This window comes from Staurois parvus, unplaced genomic scaffold, assembly GCF_062004578.1.
Source record: "Staurois parvus isolate SC_StPar_1 unplaced genomic scaffold, SC_StPar_1.0 ptg000341l, whole genome shotgun sequence".
Lineage (NCBI taxonomy): Eukaryota > Metazoa > Chordata > Amphibia > Anura > Ranidae > Staurois > Staurois parvus.
The window spans coordinates 96,895-117,250 of NW_028318137.1; the positions used below are offsets into that span (position 1 = coordinate 96,895).

A 20,356-nucleotide genomic window follows, 5' to 3' on the forward strand; every position below is an offset into this window, starting at 1 on the left:
AAGTCTTCTGCTCACTGAGCAGTTTCCTAATGGGGTTGATGTTGAGAGGTAAGTCAGGATGAGCAAGCAGGAAGATGACTAAATTTATAGGCAGTGGTAGGGGCTCACGCAAAGGGGGGCCAGTAGTGTGTTTGAACACCCAAACATATTTGCCAAGATGTGTAGGTAGCAAATTCAGAAGTGGCAGCCCCAGATGTCACTGCTCCCTTAACACCCAAGAGCAGTCCAGCTAGTAGGGGTGGTGAGGGTAAATTAGAAAGAAAACATATTTCTATCATAGTACCAAACCAGCTTCTTGGGGATTACCTAATATTTTGCTATTATAAGATTATTATAAACACAGTTTCTTGATAATACATACTAGACTCCCCCTCTCAGTTGGGGTCCCTCAAGGCTCTGTCCTCGGGCCCCTTCTCTTCTCAATCTACACCTCCTCCCTTGGCCAACTCATACACTCTCACGGCTTCAACTACAACCTATAGGCCGACGACACACAAATCGATCTCTCAACCACCCACCTCACCCCCTCAGTCTCCGTCTGAATCACACACCTACTGAGCGACATATCAGACTGGATGTTGCTCCACTTCCTTAAACTGAACCTCTCCAAAACCGAGTTTCTTGTCTTCCCCCCCAGCCCGGACCCCACCCCCCATTGACTTCTCCATGTCCAACAACGCCACCATCAAACTCGCCCCGCAGGCCAGAGTACTTGGGGCTGGAAGGATAGGTTGGAGTCCAGAATGACACCAAGTCCAATCTTTAACAAACTCATGCAGACTCCACCTCCGCAACATCGCCAAAATACGCACGTTCCTAACCCCAGAAACCACTAAACAGCTCATCCACTCCCTCATCATATCACGACTCGGTTACTGCAACTCCCTCCTTACTGGCCTGCCTCGCCGCTGGCTATCCCCGCTTCAGTCGATCCTGAATACGGCAGCCAGACTCATTCACTTTTCCAACCGCTCCGTTTACACCACCCCCCTCTGCCAATCCCTCCACTGGCTTCCGATTGCGCAACGGATCAAATTCAAAATCCTAACACTGACGTACAAAGCTGTCCACCATACTGCCCCGAACTACATCACCGACCTAATATCCAAGTACCACCCAACACGCACTCTCCGCTCCTCACAAGACCTCCTTGTCTCTAGTTCCCTGGTCTCCTCCTCCCATGCCTGCCTCCAGGGTGTCACCCATTCTCTGGAACTCCCTGCCCCAACCCATCAGATTATCACCTACTCTCCTCTCCTTTAGGCGCACCCTGAAAACCCACCTCTTCAGAGAAGCCTACCTCACCCCCTGCTAACTTGCCGACCTCCTCCACTCTTCTTACCACTCCATCCCCCACAGCTTTCTCCTCCTGTGCCACCATCCCCTTCTCCTAGATTGTAAGCTTGAAAGAGCAGGGCCCTCGAATCCCTCATGATTTGGATTGTATTGTTGTTATTCTGTCCCCCATTGTAATGTACAGCGCTGAGCGAAATACTGTATAATAGCCTAGAAAATTTGTAGTAATTGAGGATTCTATAATCCGAAGGATCTTACTGACACTTTGCTGACAGTCACCTCAGGGGAATGGTTTACTATCTCTCTGGTGCCAGGGTTCGGCATGTGGTGGCCTGGGTAGAAAAATTACTGGGAGGGGCTGGACAGCTAGCGGTCTTGGTTTATGTTGGGACCAATGACAAAATACATTAAACATGAAGGATCCACAAATATCTATGTAAATAACTAGGCCTCAAATTGAAGGGAAGGGCTTCCAAGGTTATCTTTTCTGGAATATTGCCTGTGCCATGTACAACACAGGAAAGGCAGTGGAAAACTGAATGCATGGCTTAAAGTAGTTCGCATAGGCTAAAGCCATTTTTCCTTGATGCCTTTTCTGCATAAAACCTTTCATGTTTTGCTTTTCCCCACATACTTACCTGTGCCCAATCTCAATCTAGTACACTCACTTTAAGACTTGGTGCAGGAGGTTGGATTTGGGTTTCTAAAGCAGAGGGGTGAGTTTTCATTGAGTGCAACCTTTTATGCTAAAGCCAGAAGGCATCTGCATATTTAAAGGTTTGAGGGGGGAAAGAGAATTTAGAATATATCGGGCATGAAAAGTCAGGCAAGGGTCAGACACTAATTGAGGGTGGTATGAGGTTTGACTGGAGATGGCTATGCCAACTGGTAAAGAAATTTGCCTGTTACAACCATTTCCAATTGTGCTATTTATACTACAAAAAAGATATTCAAAACACAAGTGAAAAATACAACAATGGATTAAAGTGTGTGATCACTGAAGCTAGAAGTCTGCCAAGCAAAATCGGAGAGTGGGAAGCTTTGGTGCATGAAGAGAACTATAAATTAATTGGTATTGCGCAATTTTGCTTAATATTCCTTGGCTATGCTGTCTTTTAGAGAGTAAAACTAACAGCTAGCAGTGTCTGTCTCTATGTGAGAACTTTTCTCAAAGTCAATGTGAAAGATGACCTTGTTGGAGAAGTGAGATGGTGCTGAGGCATTATGGTTGGGGCTGCATATGGGTGGGCGTACTTCAAAGTTAAGTCTTGGAGTTCGTCACAGGCCCCACAGTGTTAATGAGGAGATGGAGTGGAGACTTGGATTCTTGCACAAATAGAACAGGCTTCAAGGGCTGGGGCAGTGGTAATAATGGGAAGTTTTACCTGCTCTGCAAGTGACTGAAGCAGTGACTGCTGGAACAGTAAGAGTAGAAATGTATAAACCTATTACAAGACAATTTTATGGTACAGTTTATAGAAGTCCCAACTAGAAATTATGCTTTTTTTGGTCATGGTAATCTCAAGCAATGTTGAATTTATTACTAATGTTCATTTAAAGGAATATCTAGGTATCAGTGAACACAACCGGATTCCATTTATTGTAAGCTATAAACAACAAGTGCATACTGGAAAGACACAAACACTTTATTTTAAGAAAGCAAATTCTCTATGGCCTAAGGATGCTCTCTAAGACTTAGACTGGGAGGGATTGTTGCCACGGAAGAACACAAAACAAATATGGGAATGTTTCAAACCAATGCAAGCATGCTGAAAAATGTATTTCCATAGGCAAAGATATAAAAGGATACAAATAAAGCCTATGTCACTCATATCTAAAGTTGAAAAAGCTATAAAGAATAAGAAGCATTGTGAATAAAAATAAAGGAACAAGTTCATATACTAGAAAATAATTTTGTAAATGGATATAAAACTGGCTAAAAGACCACATTCATAGAGTAGTGATTGATTTATTTTTTTTAAATGGTCTAGGGTTAAGTGTACCCACAAGGTTCGGAGTGAGGCCACTTACTTTTGAATCTATTTATAAATTATATAAAGTTGGGATTAAACGTACCATTTTTTTGTTTCCAGATGACATCAAGCAATGTAAATGTAGTAGAATACAGTCCTTACAGGATGTATCCAACTTACAATCAGACCTTAAAAGCAGTATTAAATCCAAAAGCAAGCATTTCTTATATTGAAGCTTACCAATTCTTAGATGTGTTGGCTGCATGTTTCTTTTTTAGTTTTTTTTTTTTTCATTTCATTTGTTTTCAGCCAATGAGTTTTTTCAACAGAATAAGCTCACCTGCAAATGTAGCATTTAGAGCATTGAAACACACCATTTGACAGGGGTGCTTATAATGATTAGCTTTTATTTATCTAAATCCTTTATCCCAAAAGGAAAAAAAAACTTACTCTAACGGCTTGTGTAACTGCAGTGTGGGCTGAGTTTGGCTTCAATTTGTTAATCTATTTCTGCTAGTACATCTATCGCTTCCCTCCCCAAGACTGGCAATGCTGCTATCCAAAGTCGCCCCTGTGCTCCTTCATCCAGAGTGGAGACACTAGTGTGCCTCCATTCTGGATGAAAAAGCACAGGGGCACCGTTGGACAACAGCATTGCCAGGAGGCGTGTTACTAGTCAGATCATCAAGTGAAAACGGAGGAAAAAAAAAGACTTATGCAGCTGCCACATCGGATTGGTAAGCAGCAACAGATTACACTTTTGGCATTTAATTGGGCAACTATGTGGCAAATTAAATTTAATAAGTGTAAAGTTATGAACGTGGGGGTTAAAAGCATGCATGCAGTCTAGGAGTACAACTGGGGGAGTTAACGATGGAGAAGAATTTAGGTATTCTGCTAGATCATAAACCTAATAGCATGCAGTGACAAGTTTTGTTTTCCAAGGCCAACAAAATGCTTTCTTCTTTAAGAGGTACAGACGAGAGAGACCTAATTACCCTAGTACAAAGCATTTGTATGCCTCATCTGGAATATGAAGCTCAGTTTTGGGTTCCTCTTCACAAAAATTATTTTTGGGGAACTGAGGAAAGTACAGAGAAGGGCAACCTAATTGATAGGAGGTATGGATTACCTCAGCTTTGTGAAAAGATTAGCTGAACTGAATTTATTCTCGAAGAGGTGATTAGAGCGATATGATCACCCTACATAAATACATACAGGGGCACGGCTTGAGCCCAGAGGATGATGGCCGCCTAACCCGCTAGCTCCGACACACAGAAAGAACCCGCTGCAGGTAACAGCAGGGAGTGCCTGCATGAACACGGGGAAAGCTGAGCGCAAAGCTCCCGCCCCACGATTGCTGTCCCCCCCACCCGGTGAACTGCCAGCTAAGTCGCAGTATCCCAGAGATATTCTGGGCCCAGGATCACAGTGCGGCCTCCTCCCATGCTGCCTCCTCACACTCCACATCTAGAGCGTCTCGCTCTCGCCGCAGAAGTCCGGTTGCCACAGCACATATGCCAGTAGGGACCTCACTCACTATGGGGGATCTCAAAGCAGTGGCATCAGGCATAAGACACCCTCTCTGCAGAAATTGCAGACCTGCACATAGACATGCAGGCAGTGGCACAAAGGCTAGAGGTAGTGGAGTAATCACACAGGAACTCGCCCCACATGACACTTGCCAGCTGGTATATAACCATGCCACCCATCTGCGTGAGATCAATCGCCATATTGAAGACCTGGACAGCAGGGGAAGACACCACAACTTAACCTCCCTGACGGTATGATTATTTCAGATTTTTGGTGCTGAAAGCGGTACCATTTTTTTTGCATGGAAATATGTTTTTTTTGTTTTTTTTTTATTGTAGGGCTGTAATTTTTAGGAATAACTCACTGAAATCTGTCCGAAGAAGAGTCTAGTAAACATCCTGGGTATGATAAAATTTGAAACACTAAATCATAAATTATAATTTAATAAATAATCATAAAAATAATATAATAATAAATTTAATTTAATAATATAATCAAACCAAAAACACTTAAATTTGAAATATAGCGCCAAGTTCGCACATCCTGAGCAAAGTCACAAAATCGTTTTCACTGTTTGAGGACGAATTTCCCCACAAATCATTATCACTCAATTCTGCAAGTGGTTCTGATTTACTATCGCTGTTCTCTAGCTGGTCTAAAACCGCTTTTGACCTAAAGTGACGCTTTTTGGACACCATGGACATTTCTCAGTTTTCAGGCAATAAGAACAGTAAAAATGCAGGCAGGGCACAGGACAAAGCACTAGGGACAAAATGTATGTGAAATGGTTTGATACAGTAATGGAATACTATGATTTTTAGTGAATGTCACTTTTTGTCATTTTTGAATTTCCTGCCGTTCCGTCCCCCGTACGTCCCGACGCTCACAGGGGACGGAACCCAGATGACAGATGCCGGCATCCGCCGGATTACATTGTCGGGGACACTGCAGAAGGGACATCGTGGGAGCGCAGGACAAGGTAAGTGATACAGGAATCGTGGAGCAGCGCCGCATGGTATTCCCGAGTGTAGCTCGGGGTTACCGCTTGTGGTACTGAAACCTTACCCCGAGCTACACTCGGGAATACCTCCAGGGAGGTTAATGGTGCGTGGCATACTTGAGACGATAGAGGCGGGTCAGCTATCGCACGCGGTCCTGGCCATTTTTAACGATCTACTTGAAAGACCCCAGGCATCCCCTATTGAGATTGAACGTCTCCACAGGGCACTCCGACCCAAAAGCAGAGAAACAGAACCCCCACGAGATGAAATCTGCTGTCTAGTAGGTTTCTGGGTCAAGGAAGAAATGTTACGCAGAGCATGAGATAGAAATCACATTCTCCAACGGAGCAGAAGTTAAATTATTTCAAGATCTTACACACATCACCCTTCAACGCAGAAAGGACTTTCATCCCCTGCTCTATCTACTTAGCGAGTGGCTATCCTACAATTCCCAGAAGATGTACAATCATTCTGCGAGACCTTGGATATCCTGACAGTAGACCTACCAAACTGGTATGGGGACTTCCGCTTACCACCCCAGACAGGGGGTGAACACATGGAAGACCAGCCATCCAGAAATCCTAGAGGATATCAAGACGCCATAGATCTTCCCCTCGACCTCCATCTTCACTGACCAGGCATAAACCCGCAATCGGGGACAGTCTCCCAGCCTCGTCGTAAGGCTCGCCGTGAGTGACGTTATCCTCAGACTATCAACTTCCTCTGTATAATCAGCTATTATCCTGAACCTGTCTTTCATTAATTCTCATGTGAAGGCTGCCTGACATCCTTCTACCGAGGCTTTGGGGTATGTGTGTCATATGACTCCCTCAATACCCATCAATGTTACATGTCAAGTCTCTGCTCTTACTTTTTTAGAGATTATATGCATTTGGTTGCTAACTCATAATCTCAGTTGTATGCTATATTGTCAAGAAAAATACATAGTATAGTGTTTACTAACCCGGTTCTCCCACAATTGTTAAGTAATACCCTGATGTGCAGCTATGGCTAGTGCGAGTATGTTACTGCTTTATCTGCCAGGTTGTGAAGGTTGCTAGTATTTGACAGAAACAATTGAGTACTGTCCGTGGTACTTTTTTTTATTTGCACTAACATACAATTTTTGAGTCTTGAGGATGCCCTGAGGGAGGGGTGAAATGCATTGACGCATTTCCGGCCTATAACCCGTACGTCTGACGTCACTTCCGGTGAGTGGAACGCACGCCGAGCGGTGCGTTCCAGCGGCCATTTTCTGGGATCTGTGGAATGTCTTTCTCTGTATAGCTGCTGCTGTATCCTGGGCTGTGATGTGAGAGTTCTGAGGAGGCAAAAACAGTTTTCATTGCTGGTTTTAAATAAACATGCCTTTTGAAAGAGGAAAAAAAGTGAGTGGTAATAATCCTTAGTTTGAAAAATATTAAGTGGCAATATCACACTATGGTAAGTTTTTTTTTTTTTTTTTTTTTTTTTTTCTTTCTTTTTTTTTTTTCTGGTTGAACGGTGGAGCCTATTTGTATCATTGAAGATCCCTTTAGAGTGAACAGCAAAGAGGGCTTAGGATCCCTTAAATTCCTAAAAAGTGTCTCATTCACCTAAATCTGGTGAGTGTATTTGATGTTGGTTTCACGGGTGGAAGGTGGAAGTTCTTTTGGTGTATTTGAAGAGTCTTTGGGAAAGAAGAAAGTCACTTGATATATTTTTTCACTTGATGTATAGAGAGAGATTTCACGGACAAAAAAAAATCTTTTTGGTGTTTTCTGTGGACTTTCACTATTTTTATTAATATTATACATTTTATTAATTTTTTTATTATGATGCACTTTATGTATTGATGGTGTGTAGAGGTCTATGTTTGCGCTGGTTTATTCATTATTTATTGTGGTTTTGTGTTTTTTGCACAGTGCACAGCAGCAGTATAGAACCTGTGGGAATCTGTTGGCGCAGGAATAATAGTATGTATGTATGATTTTGAGGACAAGCTTTCGGGGTATGTCCCCTTCTTCAAAGTCCAAACAGTACTATTACAAATCACAAAGTTTAAGCAGAATGTTAGAAGGGATTGAAAAGAAAAAAAAAAAGCTACACACAACTACTTTGCTTTCAATAAAGACATCTATCTTCAATGTATGGGCACTGCGATGGGAAGTAAAATGGCACCCCGATATGCAAATTTATTTATGGCTGACCTGGAGGAACAATTCCTGAACAGCATGGAACAAAAACCATACAGATACTTTAGCTATATTGATATTTTCATATGGACAGAAGGTGAAGAAACCTAAAACAATTTTACTCATTGATTAACACATTTCATCCATCAATCAAACTAAAAATGGAATACTCAAACACACACGTCAACTTCCTAGACACCACAGTATACATCAGGGATGATACGCTTCACAGCTCAATATACAGGAAACCCACTGACAGATACAACTACCTCCACAGTTCCAGCTTCCACCCCCAACACACGAAACGTGCCATCATACACAGTCACGCCATTAGATACCGAGTATGTTCTAACCCAAGAGACAGATAAACATCTTGGGACACTAGCAGACGCCTTCCATAAGAAAGGTTACAAGGACAAAACTATCAACACCAGCATAAACACAGCCTTGAAAACCCGAAGGGAAAATCTACTTCAGTACAAAGAGAAAAAAACAAACAGTGTACCTCTAGTAACCACATACAACCCAGCACTAGAAGGAATAGGAAAAATAATCAAAGATTTACAACCCATCATAACAGAGGATGGAACTCTGAAAGAAATATTCCAGCAACCCCCAATACTGGCTTTCAGACAACCCCCCCAATCTCAGAAATAAACTAATCAGTAGGAAACTTCTTTCTGATTATGATGTCACAAATAATGGAAGCACACCCTGCAATAAGAAACGCTGCAAGCTGTGCAACCAAATCAATCCATCAAAAAGTCAGACACTCAAAAGGGGATCTTCAATATTTCCGGATCATACAGCTGCACCTCCAGTAATGTTGTGTACCTTAGCCAGTGCAGAAAATGCAGCAAAGGATCTTATGTTGGCGAAACAGGACAGAAGTTGCAAACAAGGATGAATTTGCACAGACATACCATCAAGGAACATAAAGAAGATGACTTCTGCACACCTGTGGGACACCATTTCACACAACCAGGCCACAATATGGAAGACCTCAATGTTTTTTTCTTTTCTGGATGGATTTGAATTTTCCTTTCAGAACTAAAACTTTTGAACTAAGAATAATTCTATTTGACACAAGATAACTGCCTTAACTTGGACATGGGATTCCTCAACCATTATCTGACAGTTTTATGACTCTATTAGCTGAAGCTTGACCCCCTCTGTGTGTGTGTGTGTGTGTGTGTGTGTGTGTGTGTGTGTGTGTGTGTGTGTAGTATCCCCCCCTCGCTTTTGATGTATCTTATCTGTAGCTTTTTTTTTTTTTTTTCTCTCTCCTCAATCCCTTCTAACATTCTGCTTAAACTTTGTGATTTGTAATAGTACTGTTTGGACTTCGAAGAAGGGGACATACCCCGAAAGCTTGTCCTGAAAATTGTATGTTAGTGCAAATAAAGTATCACGGACAGTACTCAATTGTTTCTGTCGCAAATGCACTAATATGGCTACAATCACCTCAAGCAAAATAGTATTTGACAGAAATTCTCTCCGTACCTGTAATTCTTATGACTATTTGCAAAATGTTTATATGCAGATTTTTATTATTGATAACCTGGGCCATAACAAGCGCTAAGGCACAGTAAACCTCCAAATTGTCTTTGGTGAGAGACTTAACTTTTGGCTAGTGACACCGAATAACGAGACCCAAACGAATGTCATCAACCTTCCCGCAACTGCCACCTTCCATGGCCACTTCAAATGATCTGGTGAGCCTCAACGGCCCTGGATCCTGAACATAACTCCCCAACGATTGCTCAAACCTACACTTATCCACTCATTCTTGGGGAATCCGTCTATCCTACAATGGGATCTGGCGAAGCATATACCACTAACATGGGGCGGAGCAATTGTAGAGGTGCGGAGATTATTCCAACCTGGACACCCCTGGTATCAATCTTGTGAGAAATCTACATGTGTTCGCACAAAGGAGAAGCCTGCTCACGCCCAATCCCCCAAGACACTCCTTATTGATACCCTATCCGGGGAAACATTCCTTATACGTGATGGTTGACTCCATCTGGGAATCTGAGTGGCTCTATATATATATATATATATATATATAATTTATTTATTTATTTTTCCTAGCAACCATAAAATACTAATGGTGAATTTCCCTCCATTAATGTTATCCAATATCAAGACGAAGAGTCATGTTACGTAATGTGTTTGAAATGCAATATTTTATACTCACTTTCCATTCACCATTACCATGATTTGTGTAAATGTTGCTGGCCTGTTAGACGTATTATAAGTGCACCACATTTTCCCTTTTCTCAGCATTATGAAGATATCACCTTTTCTCCGTGTGTCGTTACACTTATGTTTGATCCCGTTACCCACATAATTATTTGCACTTGCTTATAATACAGGTGCTAGACCATTGTCCTTTTGGACTCAGTCATACCCCCACACAGTAGATTCCCTTGAGTCTGACTGACCCTGTCCGTACCAGAATAAAAAAGGAAGGAGTAGACAGACTACCCCGTCGCCAGATTCTTGAACAGTTCTGTTCACCCCCCTCATTCCCATACACGACCTGAGTTGAGGCACTTATCAGCCCTCTTCTTTACCCCTTTCCACCCCTCCTCCCTTTCTCCTTCACCTCCCTCATTCTCTCTCCTCCTTGGGGAAGGGGGGGGGTTTAATCTGTTTTGGACTCACAACTCTCTGAGGCTGAAAACCTGCCCGTATTCACCCGGTTTCTAACTTACTATACGCACTACTAGATGACGACAACCCTGCATACTTCTCACACGCTGACAGTGGCATCTCTAAATGCCAGAGGTCGAAATCTTCCTGAAATGTCACAACTACTGACGTATATGAAAAGCTTACGAGAAGATGTGCTCTTTATTCAGGAATTTCATTTCCGCGCTGACCATATCCCTAAATTCTCCAACACAATGCACCTGACCGTATACCATGCTGTCAATACAGAGGTGAAAGCAAAAGGTGTATCCATCTTAATTTCAAAGAGATTCCCACTTGCGGTTACTGATTCTCTTGAGGACACAGTCGGTTCCTCTTTCAAAAGTTTCCTCCACAACAGGCCGATCATGCTGGCCAACATCTATAACTGTAATATGGCTAAAATCGGCTTATTCCGTACAATCTTGAAAGCATTAGCGAACTTCCAATCGGGCATCCTGGTTATGGGTGGCGACTTTAATGTGGCTTTAAACCCATTGGAGGACACCTCAACAGGTACATCTTCTTCAAAAACATATCGAGCACTTAAACAAATCAAAATGGAACTTAAAGACCTCCTTCTGCATGACTCATGATGTGCTTTGCATCCGTCTGATAAAGACTTTACATTCTTCTCTAAGCCCCATAATCGCTATTCTAGAATTGACTATCTTTCTCTCACAAAAAGATCTCCCTACCTTGAAGTCGGCTTCAAATGAACCAATGATCCTTTCAGACTATCACCCCAGTACTATGACCATCTACCTCCCAGATGCTCAAATCACTCCAAAAACTTGGAGACTTGACCCGTTCCTTCTTACAGACCCATCTGTGACCACTAAAATTCAAGAATGTCTGCAACTACTTTCGTGAAAATGTATCCTCAAACGACCTCGCTCACTCAATGGGAAGCACATAAGTGTGTGACACATGGGCTTCTACTTGCAATCGCGGCCTCATGAAAATGTGCGGCACAGGCTTCTTTAAACTCATTACTCCAGAAAGTACACCAGGTAGAGTGCTCCCATAAACGTAAACAGGCCTTGACCATTGATGCTGACCTAGTAACTGCACGTAAACTATTACTGGAAGAACTAGAAATGAAAACTGACCGTAACTTTGCTTTATCTCAAAAACTGTTCTATGAATATGGAAATAAGTGGTAAGTTCCTATCTAGGGCACTGCGAGCGAAAAAAGCAGCTCACACAATACACTAAATCCATACCCAGCAATGTCAAATACTTAAAACATCCCCGAATATAGCAGCGGAATTTGAAAGTTATTATACAACCCTCCTATAATCTCCCACAAGCTCCACGGCCAACAGGAGATAATAGATCACGTACAAACATTATCCAGGCTTTTCTAACACAATACCTTCCCAAACCTATTGCAAAAGCAAGTGAACGAAGCTCCAAACCCTCGTAACCCTCTTGTATTGTTGCTGTATTGTCTCCTCTTATATTGTAAAGTGCTGCGCAAACTGTTGGCGCTATATAAATCATGTATAATAACTAGATGGGGCACTGACACTTGCAGAACTCCAAAATGCAATCTCACAACTAAAGGCGGGCAAGAGCCCAGGCCCGGACGGGTTTACAACAAATTGCTACAAAACCTTTATGGAGATTCTCGCAAAAACGTTCTTAAATGCGTTTAACTCACTAGACATCCCGACAGCCCACGAGATTTCTTTCTGAAGCCCATATCACACTCCTACAAAAAGAAGACAAGGATGCGACATTGACTGCCAACTATCGCCTAATCTCCCTATTGAACATAAATCTGAAAATCTTTGCAAAAATAGCGAACCGCCTCTTGCACGTCATAGAGTCCACGATATCAACTGACTAAGTTGGGTTTGTGCCAGGAAGAGAGGCAAGAGAACACCATATGAGCCCTAAACATACATCACTGGTTGACACAATCTAAACAACCAGGCTTCTTTCTTTCTCTTGATGCGGAGAAGGTTTTTGACAGGTTGGCATGGGACTACATGGAAGCGGAATTAAGGAGACTTGGCCTGCCCCTGAGCCTCATGAACTTTATCATGTCTTTATATGCCAACCTTGTGAAGACTTACAGGAAACGTTTGACCTCTGTCATTTCCAACAAAGGATATATAACAAAGTATTGAGATGAACTTTTGATATTGACCAAAAACTTATTTTCCACCATAATTTGCAAATAAATTCTTTCCAAATAAGCCAATGTGATTGTCTGGATTTTTTTTTTCTCATTTTGTCTGATAGTTGAGGTCTACCGATGATGCCAATTACAGGCCTCTCTCATCTTTATAAGTGGGAGAACTTGCACAATTGGTGGCTGTCAAAATACTTTTTTGCCCCACTGTATATGGTAATATACATAAAGGCTCCATGTGTGTTTCAACCCAAGAAAATAACTACAAATTGTACTCAAGATGGTGGAGATTTCCATCCTTACTCCACAGATTCGATCTAGTATCTCCTGTTGAAGATGCCACCAAGCGATTGGTACGCTTCTTCATATATGGTGGGACTGCCCAATGCTCCAGCTGTTCTGGAGCAAAATACACTCAATATTGCTCAGGTAACAACTTGCTCCCTGGACCTGTGTCCTGCGCAATTCTTACTGCATCACTCATCTCTTTTAAAACGTACATGAAGTCACTCGCCATGCATATGGTAAATGCAGCCAAGCAATGCATACCGATACATTGGCGCTCTACATACATTCCCTCATTCCGGGAATGGTGTACTCGAATAAACAAAGTAGCGGAAATGGAGGAACTCATTTCTGTAGCAAGACTCCCCCCTCCCCCCGAGAGATTCAGGAAATCGCTGTTTTAAAAGGACTCCAGCATACACACGGACGCCTATCACCAACTGCTGAAAAACCCCACCCTTTCATCCACATGAGAATATTCCTATAGATACTATGTATACGTAGATACCTCAGGTGTTATGACCATAACATACACCCCACCAAACTGAGACAGATTAACAGATCCCATATACTGCTGAGACTGATGTATATCATGGAATACAACACATGTCAACCAAGGTTAAAGTACAGAGTGTACCAGACCCCAGACACCCACGAATGGGTAACTCCATCAAGAAGCTGCTTCTCAGGCTCTGGAACACGAGACCAATGAATCTGGCTATTGTTACCCCAAGATCCAGACTACACCAGATTTGAAGTAAACCATAGGTAGACTACTTTATTTGAACACCGATACAAGATAAATACAATCAGGACAATCCCAACTCCCAACATAATGACACAGGGTGGGGCAATCTACATTTAGTAACAAGAGACACAAGGGTATTCAAACTTAACACCAGCAGACAGTCCCATCAGGAGAGAGGGCTCCTGGAGACCCCCCCCCCCCCCCCCCACTAAGCTAATACACATAAACACATACATCCCATAATAGTTTTCTCCCAAGCCAGACAAACAATAGAACAATGGAATGCAGCCACAAAAAATTAAACGATCAACAACCCCCACCTATCTCCTAAACATGTCTACACAGTCTGAGACACAGCCCACACAATGTTAGGACAGATTCCCCCTAGTACCCCTAACAGACACAGGGTGTGATTTACACATAAGAGGGATATGGGGAGCTGAGACGGGTCTCCCCACCTCTCCAAAGTGAGCTGGGTTCCATGGGCCCCCCACCCAAAGTGACTCCCGTCACATATCTCCCCTTTCGGCAGGGGACTAACACAGGAGACTCCAAACGGGTTGACTCCGAAGTTAGTCTGTACTTCAAGTAACCCAAGCAAATTGTCCCACACAAAGCATTACTCACCCAGCCAACATACCCGCCGCTGGGGAGAAGTACAGACTGGTCCTTCTCTCTGAAGTCCTCTCAGCCGCTGGAGAGAAGATAGGGTGGCTGGGCCGACTCCATCATGCTGTTGGGGATCTGGGCTGACTGCCCAGCATCCCTGGGGTATCCAGGTGGTGATTGTAGTCTCATCCATTTTGACTTGATGGACATCCCCCAGTGTTTGAAAAGTGAGGCTGACATCCTCCTGTCCCTATGCCAGACCCTTTTCTGGGGTTGTGTCAGTGGAGACCAAAGTCCCATCCACGGACATCAACTCAAACTGCAGTTGTGAGGTGCCGATTGCCTCTAATTCCTGTAGTTCCTGCGGTACTGATTGTTGTGGGCAGAGGTCAACACCATGCCCTGATGCCAGCTCTTCTGCTGGAGGCGCACCGGCTGGTTCCTCCTCAGCAGAAAAGTCAATCCAATCCCCAGTCTCTGGAACTGGTGTCTGGGGTTCATAATCTCCTGTCCGTGGAACCCAGATGATATTACCAGTGCTGGGCAGAGGCTAGCAGAGCTCTGCCCTTTTGTCAGCACTTCAGGTTTGGGGACAGCAATCTGGATATTTCCACTGCTGATTCTTGGACATGCTTCTGAACATGTTTTAGCAGTTGCCTGTATGCCCTTTCCAGATGTTCTTTCATCAGCAGGTATTCCAGATCTGGTTCAAGCTCTGAGGCCCCTGTGAGACTGTCATAGCCTCTGTCTTTGCGCAGGTCCTCAAGGGTAGGTTCTCAATCGCCAAACACAAAATGATCTGTAAGGCTCTCCCACAGCAATCCAGGGCCACCAAAGTCATCTCTCGGAGCATTCTGTTACCCCTAAATATTTCTGCTCTGCATGCCATTGCAGAGCCCGATATCAGTTGTCCAGCACTATCTCCTGCTGGACCAGCCTGTCCAACTCAGTAACCCATTGCTGCTGTGGTTGCTCACCCAGGAATGGCATCTGTGACTCCCGTTGGTCCCTGGCCCGTTCCCCTGGGGTTGGATAGCACTTGACCTTGTACATACCAGCAACCTGGAGGGCTCCAATCCAAAGCGCCACCCGAATCCGCTGCCTGCGCTCCAGGTACTCATCCGTAGACACAGTCCTGGGGTATGTTGCAAGAACGATCCGCAGCAGCTTCGGAAACTCTGATACCAGGTCCATATCTCCACTGGGGTGACCGACGTCTACATTCCTGATCTTTAATCCTGGTGGTGGTTTGGACGTGTTCACAGCCAGGAAGCACATTTCCACCACTGCGACTAATGTAACGGACCCCAGACACCCATGACTGGGTATCTGTCAAGAAGCTGCTTATCAGGCTCTGGAACACGAGACCAGTGTATCTGGCTATTGTTACCCCAAGATCCAGATGACACCAGATTTGAAGTAAACCAGAGGTAGACTACTTTATTTGAACACAGATACAAGATATATACACTCAGGGGACAATCCTCCCTCCCTGCATAATGACACAGGGCGGGGCAATCTATATTTAGTAACGAGACACACAGGTATTCAAACTTCACCCCAACAGACAGTCCCATCAGGAGAGAGGGCTGCTGTAGACACCCCCCCCCCCACTAAGCTAATACATATAAACACATACATCCCATAATAGTTTGCTCCCAAGCCAGACAAACAATAGACCAATGGGATGCGGCCACGTAACATTAAATAATCAACAACCCCCACCTATCTTCTAAACACGTCTACACAGTCTGAGACAAAGCTCACACAATATTAGGACAGATCCCCCTGTACCCCTAACAGGCACAGGGTGATTTACACATAAGAGGGATATGGGGAGCTGACAGAGGGGTCTCCCCACCTCTCCAAAGTGAGCTGGGCTCCATGGGCCCCCCACCCAAAGTGACTCCCGTCACACAGAGAATATGAATGTTACCCTGAATACCATGGCTTGGCCCGGAGTAGTTGCGTCCAAATCTCCCCCCCCCCCCCCTTTTTTTTTTTTTTTTTTTCTCCTTCTCCCTTTCCTCACTCCTCCTATCCTGCACTCCTTCTATCCCATTCCTTCCCTGGATAATATAAGATCAGCCACGGTATTTAAACTGCCGAAGGAGTAAAACCTCTTTGGTTTGTAATTAGAGTTGACTAACTGAAGACTCGCAGGTACAATTACAGATAATAGGCTTACACCCTAGTGGTGGACATTAAATGACTGTCCTATATAACCATCCATCCATTACATTGCACTCTGTATTTGAAGGGAAAATATGGCGATTTGCAAATTCATGTACCCAATTGTTATGTTCACTTCATTTTTCCTTTCTGTTTTTTGTTTTGTCTTTGTTTTTCTTTTATCATTGTTTTCTGCATTGTTATGCTATGAATCTATGTATAATCTAGATGTATAACCCAACAGGGGACACTTGCATTGGTTTGTACTATATATGATCAGAATGTAACTTGTCCATGTTATTACTGTTCTTTTCTCAAAGTTTTTGGGGAAAAAAATACATACAGTGCATTTATAAAGTATCCCGATCACTTTCTCTTGTTACAATTTTGTAATGCTGCAGCCTGATCCTATAATTGTGTACGTTCACTTTTTTTCCTCATTCTACACTCAGTACCCCATGACAAAGTTAAAAGGAATTTTAGAAATGTCTATGAATTAATGAAAAAGGAAAAATCATGTTGGCATATGCATTCAGACCATTTGGAACAACAGTTGAAATTTACCTATGGTTCCTCGTATTTCTCTTGATCACTGCTGAGATGTTTCTATACTTTGATTGGAGTTCACCTGTGCTAAATTAAACTGATTGGACAAGATTTGGAAAGACACACCTCTCTATACAAAAGAAAAGAGAGGGCACAACCACCCTAGTGAAATACTGTTTAATACAACCTGAATAAAAACTTCAATCATTCCACTCACATTTAGTAGTAGAAGTGGCAGCATATAAATGGTCTCGGCCACTGGTCCTGGATCGCCACTGTAAGAACTGGGCACTAGGTATATGGCTAACTAGCTAGTTGATAGCTAGAGATCCCAGCTCCGATATAACCGCCGTCCATGGGCTATAGCATGCATGATCTATTGCGCATGTGCACGGACCAGCCGGCGCTGCACACCGTGAGGTTATCTGGCGACACACGAGGCCTAGGTAAAGAGAAACTGACACAGGGTTGCTATGATGATGCATTTAGGAGGCGTGGCCTCCTTTATCAAGTCACAAGAGGTGCACACTGCTTTATATAGAGACTTAACACCTTGCACCAGATCTTAAAGGGATCACACCAAGAGGAGTTGACCTATACCAGTGGTCGGCAAGCCGCGGCTCGCGAGCCACATGCGGCTCTTTACACACTCTAATGTGGCTCTTCTGTGTGCCGGGCGCCCGCTCCCCTCCCTCCTCTCGGGCGGCTGCCCCAAAAGTCAGGACTCTGCAGCTAGCCCAGCAATGGGCAAGCTACGGCCCGGCGGACCTTTTAATCTGGCGCGCGGAGCGTGGCAAACATTGGCTGTCAGGATGTAGGCGGGGCAGCGTGACGAACTCCTCTCCTCTCACATTCCACCCTGAAGACCGGAACGGCGCGGGAACACGGCGAGAGGAACGCGCGGAGCAAAGGTAAGTGAATTGACACAATATGGGGAATGAATTACTATATGGGGGGATGAATTACACTATGGGGGATGAATTACTATATGGGGCATGAATTACTATGGGGGATGAATTTTCAGTTTTAAAAATGTGGCTCTCAAAATAAATTTCAATCGTGGTTTTGGCGAGATTTGGCTCAGTTGAAAAAAAAAGGTTGCCCACCACTGACCTATACTGATTTGCAAGTAAGGGGCGACAGCAACCAATACTATAACAATATAGCCACAATTATAAATATATTTGTGGAAAAAACTGTATATATATATTTCATAAAAAGCACACAATTAAACAACTTTGAGAGACCTTAATAAAATATAAAAAAAGAAATCCGCATATAAATAACAAATACAAAGTGCATAAGGATGCATATGAATGTACTGTATCCACAAATTAAAAGGTTAAAAGATTTTTTCATACACATCTTCTCAATATAGTTTTATAAATGAAACAGTATCACACTAGAGTGGTTGTACACTCCTTTTTTTTTTTTTTTTGTTTAGATGCATGACCATTACCCAATGGAGTATCAAGAGAGCTGCAGTGCCACACTGACTCATGATTTATACTGTGTGTGTGCGTGTGTAAGGGGGGGGTGCGGGTCTTGACCAAATGCACTCTATAAAAGGCCTCACAGCTAAGGATGTATATTATATCAGAGCAAAAATCGTGAGGTTAAAGGAGCTCTCTGCAGAGCTCACAGACAGGATTATTGCAAGGCTCAGATCTGGGGAAGGCTACAAAAAAAAATTCTGCTACACTGAAGATTACAATAGCACAGTCACCTCCATAATTGTCAAATAGAAGAGTTTTTGCACAACTAGGACTCTTACAAGACCTAGTCAACCTGAAACTGAGCAATCGGAGGAGGGGGGGGGGGGGCTTAGTAAGACAGGTGACCAAGAACCCGATGGTCACTCTGACTGTTCCATCTCCACAAAAGGATCTATGGAACTCAAAGTTCCAGAAGAACAACCATCACGGCAGCTCTCCACTGATCTAGGCTTTATGACAGAGTGGCTAGACGGAAGCCTCTACTCAGTGCAAAACACGTGAAAGCCCACGGAGTCCTTCAGGTGCTTTTTTGCAAACTCCAAGTGGCTTTTCCATGAATATAGCTAATGAGGAAAAAATAATTTAAACTGTAATGTAAGGCTGCAGTATAATTAAAGTGAAGTCTGAATACTTTATGAATGCACTGTAGGTGGTTCATATAATGAGCTTGATGTAAAATTATTCACTTTAATCACAAAGAACTAGGGGGCATTCTTTACGTATGTTGGAAAAGAGATTTAACATCTATATATGGAAAAGCTTCTTCACAGTAAAAGCTGTGAAAATGTTGGAATAGGCTTCCTTGAGAAGTGCTTCTGGCCAGCTCAGTAGATTGTTTAAGAAAAGTGCTGGACGCATTCTTCAGTGCACAAATTATAATTGGATATCAACATTTATAGGTAATAAAACCTGGAATTGTTGATACAAGAAATATTTACTTGCCTTTTTTGAGGGAAGGTTTTTTTTTCTCCTTTTGCTTTCCTCTGAATCAACTGTGGGTATAGAATTATGTAGATTGTTTGTTTTTGGTTTATTAATTCTGTTTTTTTTGTATTGGCTAAACTAGATTGACTCTTTTCAATGTGACTATGCCACTCTTTAGTTTTTACTTTAGTGACATTTAGGGGTTTATTTACTAAAGCTGGAGAGTCCAAAATCAGACTCCCTTCTGCATAGAAACCAATCAGCTTCTAACCTCAGCTTGTTCAATGAAGCTTTGGCAATGAAACCTGGAAGCTGATTGGTTTCTATGCAGAAGGGAGTCTGATTTTGGACTCTCCAGCTTTAGTAAATAAACCCCTTAGTGTTTTGTGGTTAATTTATTCTTTCACCATCCTTATTTGTATGTATTCTTTTGTTGCCTGTAATTGTGCAGCTGATGCAGTTGCAGTCCCACTTTGGAACAGATGAACGATTCAAAATGGACTCCCGATTTCTAGAGAGTAACAGTGAGGATGAAGAAGCCTCAGGTAAGCAGAATATTGACATCAAACAACGCTGTGTGGCTAAAAGACATGGTTTACATATAAAACAACTAATTTGTCTTGGTATTTTCTGCTATCTACAGTTGGGTTTTCACTGCATGTTAATACATTTACTAAGTCTGTGTGCAATTATTTTTAGAATTGTTTAGAAGCTTTTCATTGAGACCTATTTTCAAATTATTGTAATTATCTATTTGCT

The 20,356-nt window shown here is 42.9% G+C and overlaps 1 protein-coding gene across 1 annotated transcript in view; it reads left to right on the forward strand.

Annotated features, from left to right (window-relative positions):
• NOL8 (nucleolar protein 8) overlaps nt 1–20,356 on the forward strand; it is a gene marked incomplete at its 5' end in the record, with an annotated part of 343,427 nt that overhangs the window by 87,857 nt on the left and 235,214 nt on the right. The window contains one exon of the mRNA XM_089684276.1: nt 20,049–20,142. Coding sequence (XP_089540402.1) covers nt 20,049–20,142 — 94 coding nt within the window. The remainder of the gene's footprint in view (nt 1–20,048; nt 20,143–20,356) is intronic.